The sequence below is a fragment of the Pituophis catenifer genome, unplaced genomic scaffold (genome assembly GCF_029215685.1).
Source record: "Pituophis catenifer annectens isolate HBS135680 unplaced genomic scaffold, rPitCat1.0.hap2 SCAF_1, whole genome shotgun sequence".
In the NCBI taxonomy this organism is placed as follows: Eukaryota; Metazoa; Chordata; class Lepidosauria; order Squamata; family Colubridae; genus Pituophis; species Pituophis catenifer.
This window is the reverse complement of record NW_027256881.1, coordinates 39,054,177-39,067,204: the sequence shown is the minus strand read 5'-3', so window position 1 is coordinate 39,067,204 and position 13,028 is coordinate 39,054,177. Positions and strand designations below refer to the sequence as shown.

General features: G+C 37.6%; 1 protein-coding gene across 2 annotated transcripts in view; it reads right to left on the bottom strand.

The window, feature by feature from the left end:
- PPP2R5D (protein phosphatase 2 regulatory subunit B'delta) overlaps window positions 1–13,028 on the bottom strand; it is a 55,800-nt gene that overhangs the window by 27,014 nt on the left and 15,758 nt on the right. For both annotated transcript variants that reach the window (XM_070932305.1, XM_070932306.1), the window contains 5 exons: window positions 9,133–9,337; window positions 6,103–6,302; window positions 4,754–4,864; window positions 2,165–2,257; window positions 768–898 (listed from right to left, as the gene is read on the bottom strand). In XM_070932305.1, coding sequence (XP_070788406.1) covers window positions 768–898; window positions 2,165–2,257; window positions 4,754–4,864; window positions 6,103–6,302; window positions 9,133–9,337 — 740 coding nt within the window. The remainder of the gene's footprint in view (window positions 1–767; window positions 899–2,164; window positions 2,258–4,753; window positions 4,865–6,102; window positions 6,303–9,132; window positions 9,338–13,028) is intronic.

Below are 13,028 nucleotides of genomic sequence, written 5' to 3'. Positions count from 1 at the left end.
AAAAGCTGAACTCTAATAAGAATCTAGCTCTGCTCTTCACTCTTCTGTCAAGTTCTGCCCAACTATTTGAAGATTTTCATTTGAAGCTCTTATTTAGAGATTTTTCTAAGAAGATGCTTCATACAGTAAGTGACACTTTTTTCACTTATCTGCTCTGACAAAAGACCTTATAGGAACATAGGTGAACAACTCTAGGGCAAAAAACAGTTAATACCTTTCAGTCTGAGGCCTATCATATGATCCCATAAGATGTTTCAAGAGCTCCCTTATGCATATAACTGAAAGTTGATGATTGAAGGTCGGTAGAAATCTCACATAAGGATGACAGGCTTTCTTGTGAACAGAAAGGCAGTATATAAATAGACAATAAAGGCGAATGTTACCTCAAGTTGAAAGATTTATTTGGTATATGATTCTGAATCCAATTCAAAATTATTCTGCCCAAACCAATTCCCACAAATTAGACTATGCCATTCCTGGCTGCTATCAGTAGTTTTTTTAAAATCCCATTTTAAAAATTTTATATGGCCACATTTCTCTAAGCATAAGTAACTTGTCCCTTCATCTCCGAGGTACAGCCAGAATAACCAATGGCAAAGGGCTATATGGGAATTTCAGCTTGCTTATCCTTACCCAACATCAGCTTATTCAACAGGTTTTTACCTTCTCATTTAATTTATGGAGCTAATTCAACTCACCTCCTCATTCAAGATAGATGTTTCAACTACTTAGTAAGTAAATGATTATCTATAACTACTACTACTTACCTATAAAATATGTTGTTTATTTGCCTCCTTATATATGCTCGGAGTCCCAAAAACTTCCCATAAATCCTATGCAAAATTGTCTTCAGAAAGTCTCGTTCTCTGGGATCTTCACTATCAAATAAGTCCAGCAGCTGCAAAAGGAGGATTGAATAAAATCCATAATCCCAACCTACTCCAGATTGCTTAGCTTGTGCTGGGTTAACAATCTGGAGATAAGCACAGTTGAAAGGTGTCAGCGCAAGGAGGCACCAACATCTTTAGCCATGAAGATTTCTAAACTACCCAGAAAACAAGCCATGAAGCTTTTCATAAGACTCCAATAATGCACAAACTGCAACTCTTATGAAGTGACTTTATCACAAATAGAGAAATACTACATCAACAAGTATTCTGTATCTCTAGCCTCCTTTGCCCTTTTCATATAACAAGATATTCATCTATTTTTTATTATTTATTTATTATTAGACTTCTATGCCAGCCATCTCACCGAGACGACTTTAAGTGGCTTACAGTCATATAATTTAAAAAAACATATAAAGCAGTAAAATGTTAAAACAATAAATAAGAACCTTACAGGCCAACATTCATGAACAACTCAAACAATTAAGAAAAGTTTTTTTATGTAACTATATTTTTATATAATTTCACAATTGTATTCTCACAGGCAATCTACATTCACTTGTCGTCTGGAAATTTATAATTATAATATATTTTCACATATTTTTTTTTTAATTTGTTGGTAATTATTCCATTAATTTAAACCATTTTTTTCCAGTTTTAGTAAAATTTAAAATATATTGAATCATTTTATGCTGGGGAGGGGAGTTAATTTAACAAGAAAAATTACACACTTTTTAATGTTTTTGGTTTTATTGTAATTTCTTTGTTGTAAACAACCTAGACTCATTAAAAATCAGGCAGCATACAAATTTAATTAAGTAATAATAATGATGATGATACACCAATTATAATTAGAATATCAAGCAACAACATCTGCCTATCCCAGGTCCTTGGGAAGGACTCAATAGATGGATAAAATGAGAGAACCAGTCTAAACATCTAGCAGATTGTACAACAACAAAAATCATTAGGAAACAATACGTATTACTATCAGGGTAAATTATCTGTAAAACAAAGTACAAAAGAAAATAATCATGGAGGACCTACATTTCTTTTTATGTCAATTATTGCTAAAATGAAAAATAAGCAACTCAGCAGCATAATCCCAAAATTATCTGCTATAGGATCTGTAGCTACAAAATTATATTCTACAGAATTCCCAAAAGAGATTTCTGCCTGCTTCTCTGCACTCTCCTCACCACTTCTATTTCAACTGAGATGCAAAAAATAAATTGGGGCTAAAAGGAAGGAGGGGGAAGGAAATGATGATTACTTACTGACAATACAAACTTCTGGTCAATATATTTCTTGGCAATGTTTGGTTGAAAGTCTGGAGACTCCAAGAACCTCAGAAAGAATTCATATACCAGCTGAAAAAAGAATGAGACAAAAAAGGATTATTTATACATATATATTTCAAGTCAAGTATGATTAGTGAGTTTGACTCAAGCATACTTCAGGAAGGTATTTGTTTTGTTTTCCTGCAAACAATGGTGAAAAGATTAGCTATCTTCTAGAATATTTTCTCAACTTCCCAGACTAGCCTTATGGCATTGAGATTTCCCTGTGGTCTCCCATCCAAGTATTAACCTGCTTGAATTTTTTAAATCAGCCTAAAACAGCTGGGGATTTGCTGCTTGGCATCAGTTTTTCAGTTAACAAATAAGACACAAAAATCAAAATTCAAAGACCAGGACCCGCCCAAATGTGTATATTATACTTTTGAATTCAGTATAGCAGCCTTATTCTACTTCATACCAATGGCTGTTCATTTTCTCTAGTAGAAACCCTGAGGGCTGTGTTTCTGTAGTACAAAAATAACTGAGTCTGCAAATGGAAACCCTTTCCTGAACAAATGCCAAAGCAGAAGTGGTGTGTGACTAAGAAGGTCTGTTGATTTAGACTGAAGATGTAAGTATAAAACATTAATCCATTATGGAGTCATAATTCTCCTTTTGGAGCAGATATACACTTTCCAATCTGAATTACACCCTAGAAAAACTTTATCTTTTTAGCAGAAACAAAACTATGTACTGCTTGACAATCACAATTTTACCCCCCTACACGGTGAAAAGTACAGGAGAAAGTATTGAGTGAATTGCTCTTACTGGAATCATTAAAGCATTTCCTCCACTCCCTTCAAGCAAGGCTGGGGAATTCTGGGTGGGGAGGGAACTGTAGTGGGTTGGGTGATTTAGTAAAAATTAGTAAAGCTGAATCATATCCATGGGCAGGGCATCCCTTCTTTCCCCTGAGTTTGCCTGAGTGAATTCTGTTGATTTAGTATTAAGCACTAAAAATGACACCACCATTTTTAAACAATTATTATTAGAATGTACCTCCAAGGGCTGTAAAAAAAGAGGCAGGAGCATCCTTACAATCCGTATTATAACCTGTATTTTCTTTAGCATCTTTATAATTTGTGATCTTGGCCGGTGGATGATGGAGGGTTGGATTTATCTGTATTTTTCCTCCAATGCATTGTATAATATCTGTTGGATTTTATAGTTGCATTTTTATACAGTGTTTTATAAGTTCTCTTTATCAAACATATTGAAGGATTTTTATTCTTTAAAATATACTTCTAATAAAATACATTTGCTTCTGTAAAAAATAAGCAAATATTTTTTAATTCTGTTTTAATACTGTATGCTCTCCAGATTGTCTCAATTTGGCAGCTTTATATATCCAACAAATAATATTGATTGTAACAAGCTCTATCCTCCATGAACATTTTAAGTCCCCTTTTAGAATTAAATTGATGCCACACCATAGCTAATGAAAGAAAATTGTATAGTTTCTTATCTAAGCTAGTTCTCAACTGATCCAAGAAGCAGATAGGTAGCTCATGATCTAAAGCAGGATGAATAACTTTTTGCAAACTAACAACTGAACTCAAATAGGAGCCCTGGTGGCACAGCAAACTAAAGCACTGTTATTAACATCAGCTGCCTACAATCACTGCAAGTTCAAATCTCACCAGGCTCAATGTTGACTCAGCCTTCCATCCTTTCTAAGGTAGATAAAACGAGGACCCAGATTGTGGGGGCAATAAGCTGACTTTGTATAAATATACAAAAGTATGAAGGCTATTGCTTAATGCATTGTAAGCCGCCCTGAGTCTCCGGAGAAGGGCGGCATATAAATCAAATAAAAAAAAAAAAAATGGGCATAATCATATTGAAAAAATTGGCTGTTCCTGGGCAAAAAGGCCAAAACATTTGAATAGAAGACCAGCAGTATGATGCAAACTTCAGATTGACCACTGTGTTTAAATTCGTATGAGCTAGCAATGTCTCTAAACATCATAATTCATAGAACAGAACAGAACAACGGAGATGGAAAGGACTTTGGAGGTCTAATCCAATCCCTGCTCAAGCAGAAGACCATATACAATTTCAGACAAATGGTTGTCCAACAGTGATGGGATTCAAAAAAATTTACTACTGGTTCTGTAGGCGTGGCTTGGTGGGCATGGCAGGGGAAGGATACTGTAAAATCTCCATTCCATTCCCACTCCAGGGGAAGGTTACTGTAAAATCTTCATTCCATTCCCCACTCCAGGGGAAGGTTACTGCAAAATCCCCATTTCCTCCTGATCAGCTGGGACTCGGGAGGCAGAGAATAAGATGGGGGCGGGACCAATCAGAGGTGGTATTTACCGGTTCTCCGAACTACTCAAAATTTCCACTACCGGTTCTCCAGAACTGGTCAGAACCCTGCTGAATACCACCTCTGTTGTCCAATCTCTTCTTTTAAAAAAAATCTCTTTAAAAATCTTAAATAACTTCTAGCTCAAGTTGTTGCTTAAACATTTCCATAAGGAGAAAAAAGGGATAGTTACATGGCAAAATACTGTTTATTACCTGGAGATGTGGCCAAGCAGCTTCTAGTGTAGGTTCATCTTCCTCAGGGTCAAATTCTGCTCCTGTAGGATTAGATGATGGTGGAAGTGTCCGGAAGAGATTCACTGAAAACTGAGAAATGTGACAATAAAATTGAGATGTTTCTGCAGATTGACTCAATGACTCAGTGCAATCCCTCCTCATTAGGAAACTGCTAACCAGAGCAACACACTCTCCCCAATTCCAGGAAGGAAAAAATTTCATTAAAAATAAAAAAAAGCCTTCTAAGTCTGTAATGAGAAACACTCTCAATATTCCATGACTTACTGGTGTCTATTTCTATGCATTACTGTGTACCCATCTCTCATGCTATTAATGCACATCACCTTCAGCTTATCAAGAAATGACTAATATCATCTAGCTAGTACATTCAGGTGTTTGCTTTTGCCAATTCCTCCATAGCGCTCCTTTAGAATGTTATTCATAAGCCTTCTTTAACTACTGTCAAATTCTAACCTTAATGTGGAATCAGACATTAGTTCTAACCATAGCTATTCACAAGTTTGTCTCAACAAAAATATATGAAGCAGAACAACAACTTTATGTAATTAGGTACACAAGCTTCATGATTCTCAATCACAAGGCACACTATAACTTCATTCAACCTAACATGGCTGCAATACCATTTCATACCGCCCTGCCCAGAAGTCAGAAGTGGAAAAGGGGAGCTAGAGCTTACATTGTTATCTCTTTTCCACATTTTAAAAAGCTGGATAAAAAGAGCTAAAGTGAACCACCAGAATACAAGGTTTGGGACTTTATAGAATTAAAAATAGGAGAGGGCCATTATGCCATCAGTATCTCCCTCTTTATCATAGTAATTCAAATTAAAGCATTCCAACAAAAGGGATTAGTTTCTAACTAGCTGTTTAGCTTCTCCTTGAACACATCAAGAAAAGAGCAGGTCATCACTTCTCACTGTTGAATTGGTATTATTGTTAAGAATTTATTCTTTTTCAACCGATAACCATCTTCCTATAATTCCTGTCCTATGGTTTGGGATGACAGAAAACAAGTTTGGCCTCTTTTTTGGTAACATCCCTTCAAGAACTTGGAAAGTATTTTTATATACCTAAGTTATTATTGCATGCTATTATATTTGTTCTCAAAATCAAGCATATCCAGTTCCGTTATCTTGCTCTTATAAGTCTTAGTTTTTGGTCCCTTATCATCTTCTAATTCTATGTTTCTGTTTTTAGGTGCCTTAAGCCAGAAGGTACAGTGGTATCCTGAAGTTGAAAAAAAAGTTGTCCATCCCTCTTTTAAGCTGCTTTACTGGGAGCAGCAGCCAGAAGTAGATCAATACTTACCATGATAACTGCTTCAGGATAAATAGCTTCTGTGACAACATCCCGATTATGAGTAATATATTCCACCATTTCATTGAGTCCTGCTCGTTTGACCTCTTTGAATTTCAAGTCACTGAGTGGGTCAGAAACAAAATCAAAGAGGACACAGCACTGTCGTAACTTCTGTATGAAGAGGTCTTCCCGTTCATGAGGAGGAGCATCTGAGGGAGAAGATAAAAGACAAAAATATTTCCTTTCTGCTCTAAGCATTTTGATGTTCCAAAATCCAAAAAGACCACATAGCAGCTTTTCTTCTCCTTCCTTGTACCATTATAAGGTCTCTTCTCCTTTCTCTAGGCTCACAGACAATACTGTTGTGATAGATAAGATGTTCATATTGTTCTTCAATTATCAACCACGTGGGAATTTAAGTTTTCTCTCCTACACCCAGCCCCTGTCTTATCTAACAGGGAAACAAATAGTCTTGAAAAATAAACTAAACAGCTATGAAATATAAGTTTTTTTGCACGGAAACGGCATTGGTCGCGTTGGTTGATGATCTCTGGAGGGCTCGGGACAGGGGTTGCTCCTCTGTTCTGGTCCTGTTAGATCTCTCAGCGGCTTTTGATACCATCGACCATGGTATCATGCTGCACCGGCTGGAAGAGTTGGGGGTGGGAGGCACCGTGTTGCGGTGGTTCTCCTCCTTTCTCTCCGACCGGTCGCAGTTTGTGTTGGCAGGGGGGCAGAGGTCGACCTCGAGGCCTCTCATCTGTGGAGTGCCGCAGGGATCGGTCCTCTCGCCTCTTCTGTTCAACATTTATGTAAAGCCGCTGGGCAAGATCATCCGTGGCTTCGGGGTGAGATACCACCAGTACGCTGATGACACCCAGCTGTACATCTCCACCCCAGGCCACCCCAATGATGCCCTTGAAGTGATGTCCCAGTGCCTGGAGGCTGTGCAGATCTGGATGGGGAAGAACAGGCTCAAGCTCAACCCTTCCAAGACTGAGTGGCTATCCCGGCATCCCGATATAGTCAGTTGACTCCATCACTGACTATTGAGGGCGAGTCTTTGGCCTCCACAGAAAGGGCTCGCAATCTGGGAGTCCTCCTGGATATGCAGCTGTCCTTGGAGGAACATCTGACAGCTGTAACCAGGGGGACCTTTTGTCAGGTTCGCCTGATTCACCAGTTGCGGCCCTTTCTTGATCGGGATTCCCTGTGCACAGTCACTCATGCCCTTGTCACCTCTCGCCTTGACTACTGCAACGCTCTCTACATGGGGCTCCCCTTGAAGAGCACCCGGAGGCTCCAACTGGTCCAGAATGCAGTAGCGCGGGTAGTGACGGGAGCAGCATGGCGCTCCCATGTAACACCGCTCCTGCGCGAGCTGCACTGGCTCCCAGTGGTCTTCCAGGTGCGCTTCAAGGTGCTGGTTATCACCTTTAAAGCGCTCCATGGCATCGGGCCTAGCTATCTTCGAGACCGCCTGCTGCTACCGATGACCTCCCATCGTCCCGTGCGCTCCCACAGAGAGGGCCTCCTCAGGGTGCCATCAGCCAATCAATGTAGGCTGGTGACCCCCAGGGGGAGGGCCTTCTCTGTGGGGGCACCTACCCTCTGGAATCAGTTGCCCCCAGAGATAAGGAGAATCCAAGACCTTAGTGCCTTCCGCCGTGCCCTTAAAACCCACTTTTTCCAGCAAGCCGGGCTGGCTTAAGAAGAAATTTTAAATGTTTTAATTGGTTTGTATTTTAATTTTGGGCCAAATTTATATATATTTTAATTGTTTTTTAATATTTGTATTTTATGTTTTTTAATTCTGGCTATACACCGCCCTGAGTCCTCAGGGAGAAGGGCGGTATATAAATTTAAAATAAATAAATAAAATAAAAAAAGTTAATAGTAGCAAGAGGAAATAAAACAACTGTAGTGCTTTAAGTAATAAATGTATCACATCTGTACTATTTCTCATCAAAAGAACTGTTCTCCTAAGCCAGTTAATTGTCCATCTGTCTAGTCAACAATTCTGTTTTCAATAGGTCTCTTTCAATTCATTTGCCTATCCTCCATGTATTTCTTTCAGAACCATACCTTAAATCTTAGTAAATAATTAAAGCGGTACTACTTGTGATTTCTTTCACAACCGTCAGGGTTGTAATACTGGCAGGGCCTCAGTATTTTGGTTGTGAAGAGGATTTTTCTATAAACCAAATGAGCTCATGGTAAGGAAATACTACTTGCCGAAGACACAGAACTGCACAGAGAGCTCACACAAAATACTATGTGGTTCAACACAATCAATACATTTATTACCTCTTTAAAATATTTAGTCAGTTTTATGCAACTAGGCATTATAGTCTGTCTCCTGTATGGGAATATGATGCCACGCAAATACAAAACCCATATGACATCCCAGGCATGAGACATCTCCATCCAAGGTCCTAGTATCTTCTGCAAAGACTTGCAGGGACTTCCCAAAACAAAGTGCCTCTGACAACCAAATCTTTCACACACTTTACTACCTTACTTCTCAGCAAATAAATGGAAGCAACTTGTGCTAAGTATGGAATTTGGCTAATGCATAATATAGTTTATTTATGACCATCTCTAGGAGCTTGAAATGATCCATATAGGAATTTCCCTCATTTTATCCTCATAACTTTGTGAAAACAATGGACTAAGAATGTTTGATCCCAAATCATGCAATGAGCTATATCATTATTTAGTGGGGATTTAAATCTTAAATCTTATCTTAACAACTACACAACATCAGCTTTCTGACTTTGATTAATTGTCTCATCCATGCTCTCCTTGTAAATTCCTTTACCACATGAGAGAATAACTACAATTATTTATATCTTCTAAATGACAGATCCCTGGAAAATTTAATACAATGCAATGCAGCGTGACATCTTGCCAGACTTAAGAGGTATTTCCTTTCTGTACTACAGCCACTCAAATTAGCATGGCTGTTAAAGCCATCTGTTCCTCTGCTGAAATCTTCCTAACAACCCATTGCCCTTTGCCCAGAAAATCTGTTCTCACCTTTAAGGGCAGGAAGCTTCTGAAGCTCCCGGTTCTTGCTTAAGTTGAAACGAGAGGAACTTTGCCGTCGTTCTTTCTTTACAATCTGTGGTCCCCCTGAGTACTTGATCTTATTCAGCTGGGTTGGTGGAGGGGTACTGTTACTGGGACGCTTATTTGAAGTCTGCTGCTGCTGCTGCTGTTGCTGCTGCTGCTGCTGCTGGATCTGAAGAAAAACACAGAATGTAGACTTTCGTTAATATGTACATTTTTAAAAAAATCTAATTATATTTTAATTATATATTTAAATTATATCACTAGGATTTCAAAAATATTTACTTTGTGGAACGTGCAGTAGTAGCCATTTGGGGTTCAAAGCCTAGAATTAAATCTCCTGGTGAATGATCCACTGGAAGACCCTCACACAGTATTGAGGAATCAGTGCTGATAAATAAATCTGGAAGGTCCCTCTAAAAAAGTATTAACATCCGCAGATATGAAGATGTGTCTTTCAGTTACTATCTCCTCCTGCGTAACAGCACGCCCTAGGATTCTATCAGCACCAACCCTGTTGGCATTCAGAAAAGCCAATCAGACCTGGTTTCCACAGGGAACCACTTCAAGTCTTATTTGAGAGCTGGGATTCCACCTCACAAACGGATAGTTAAGCTATCATTTCTTGGTGCGGTATATTTGATTTGTGTTATTGTTATATAACGCTGTGCTCCAATGGCCCTGGCCCAACATATCTTCAACAAGGCAGTGTGTGCTTGCATGTACGGTTCTCCAAATTGTGCACAGCCTCTTTGTGTTGCTTCACGAGGTTTCTGAGGGTTTCTAAAGTATCACAAGAAAGCTGCACATGTGTGTAATATGAGGAAGAGCAGAAGGCCTGGTGTGGCCAGCAATTGCCTTTCACAGGGCCGGGCCGGGTACACCTTATCAGCAATGGGAAGAAAAAGAAGTTGAAGGTTATTTGGGACTGGAAGGGCTAGCAGATTACAGGGCAGCAGAGGTGATTGCGGTTGACACTGTGGCACTGGGCTTGAGGTGGCACTCCTAAATGGCAAAGGTGGCACAAGCAGCACTGGGGCTGAAGCAGAGGCCCAAATTCTGACATGTGACTAGTATGACTGCAAGAGAGCTGCAAAACCTAACTTTACAGGCACAGGACTTTAAATACAATTTCTTCAGTGTTGCAGAAACTTTGACTGTCACTGAACAGATGGTCATTAACCAAAGACTACCTCTTTGTGCTTTATAATTAAGCACAGATTCTTATCCTGCCCAAACCAAAACATATATAGTTATAGTACCAGCTTTGGAACAAGGGAAGGCTGTAGCACATAATTTGAAGTTGGTTTAATAAATTGGTATGATCCAATGCTAATAATCACAGCCTTATGGTTTTGATAAAATGGGAAACAATGGTTTTCTAGTTTCATTGATGTCTTTAATACGACAACAGGCATTTATTAAAGTTAGCACTTTCATCAAAAATAGTTTTTTATTTGTTACTTGATCTTTTGATCTCTTGAAAGTAAAATACATTCTGAAATATATGAGGGAACAAATTGAAAAAAATGATATTAAGACGATTCATAATGCCTTTTCTTTATCTTGCACAGCAAAGAGCAATTTATACAAACAGGAAGCGTATTAGAGTCTCAAAACAATACTTTTATAAAAATGACCGCTGAAATTATATTTATTATATGTAGTTCCATTATATGATGTTTATCAAGGTGTGCCCACAATAGATGAGAAATGTGCTAATTAATTTGTAATTTTAGTTATATTTAGTCATTACATTTAATAGGGTTTGATTTCCTGTCATTACAGACAATAAAAATAAAATTATTTCAAAGCATGCTTTGAATTTTATTTAATCAATTTACACCCTCTTTTCTTGTGCAGCAAACATACAAGGTAGACATTTGAGCTTCTAAATTAGTGATAAAAATCTAGTACCTTCCAGATGTTTTGAACTATAATTTCTAAACCATATGGCCAACATTCAGGTATTATATATTTTGTAATCCAGAATTGCCTGCTCTACATTAGCTTATTTATTCAAAACTAAGAAACCCCACCTTTAAAAAACCTCACATGGTGCTACCTATTAGGGAAGAAAACATATTGCCTACTTGACTTTCCTTTGTTTCATGTTATAATGTTGAAAATACCAACTTTGGAATGGTAATTTTGCATGGAAAGGTAATTTTAAGATGAGCTCATCTTTCGACCCTCTCTTTTAAGAATGTATTTCATTTTGTAATTATGTATTTCATTTTAAAATCTTACAAAAATCAATCTACTAAAAAAAGTTTTTAAATGCACCAATATTTTTGGAAAAGGTTAGAATAATACCCTTCACCAATGGTGAAGGGTATTTTCACCAATTGGTCAAAATGTTCAGTGTTTTTTCTTCACAGTTGATTCAAATTTGCATATCCCCTATTTCTTATCTAAAACAACACATTATTATCTGATGCACATACGAATTATCAGATTGTTATAGAAAGAATACTGCTCCAGATAAATTCAAATACAGTGCTTCAAAAGGCAACAATTCATGCATTCAACTGAAAGTCATCAAAACAACAGAAATGTAATGGCAAGCATCCCATGTATGACTCAGCCATGGCGTGTTAAGTTCATCCTTACTGATTATTAATAAGCAATCTCTGAGAGATTAATTTCATATCAAATAACACCAAAAACAAAAAAGATATAGTAGAAAAAAAGAGAACTAAATTGCACAGACAGTATAAATTTTGAAATTCTTTTTGCTTTAAGAATTGTCAGCTGTGAGAAGTGTGAATAAAAACTGTAGTACCTACACAGAGGATAAGAAAGATTTTCCTGTTGAAGCTCCAAGGAATTATAAAGGTCAAATTGTAAAACCAGTGTCATCATAGTAAGAACAGAGTTGACCAAACTCTATATAGGAAGCTAACTTATACTGTACAAGATCACTAATCTACAATATCTAGCATTATCTCTATACTGACTGATATTAGGTTTCCTGAGTCTTAGCCACAAGTTCCCAGTTCTGTGTGGAAATGTCCAAAAATGAATCCAGGCCCCTGGACAATAAAGCTGCTATTCTACCACTAACATAGCAGTTTACATTGAATTTTGGAAAAGTTTGAATCCAGGGCCTTCAACTCAGGTCACTGAATGTTAAAGCGTGTTTACTATGTTAGCAATTCTTCTTATAAATTTCTATTGTTTTTCTCTGTGAAAATTCAGTTAGAATTAAAGAACTAATTAAAAGTCTCCCAAGACAGATGCTCCTGAAAATGTATTACAAACCAAACAAAAACAGAAACTTGGCATTCTAGTTATAGAACGTTGAGTCATTCACTTCTGATCTTTGTGAATCAATAAACATTTCATCATGCTTACCCATCAGTAACTACTTTTTAAAGTTTCTCTAAGTTCAAGTTTGTGATATCATTGAAAATACCTAGCCATCTGGTCTTCTACAAGTCTTTTTATTCAATTGTCTTCAAATTTTCTAAGCATCAGGCGCAGGCTTGCTTTTGCATCATTTGTCATTGTTAGTGCTTCTAATTAGTTGTCTGGTTTTACTGTATCCAGTATTGAATAGTTTGTTTTTATTATTATACAAAATATCCTCGCATTTTCTTCAGCATCATAGTTCAAAGGCATCGATTTTTCCTCATTTAACCTTTCTGAAGGCCATGTACAGGTAGTCCTCCACTTACGACCACAATTGAGCCCAAAATTTCTGTTACTAAGATATTTGTTAAGTGAGTTTTGTTCCATTTTACGACTTTTTTTTGCCACAGTTGTTAAGTGAATCTGGCTTCCCTGTTGACTTTGCCTGTCAGAGGCTCGCAAAAGGAGATTACATGACCCTGGGTCACTGCAGCCGTCATAAATATGAG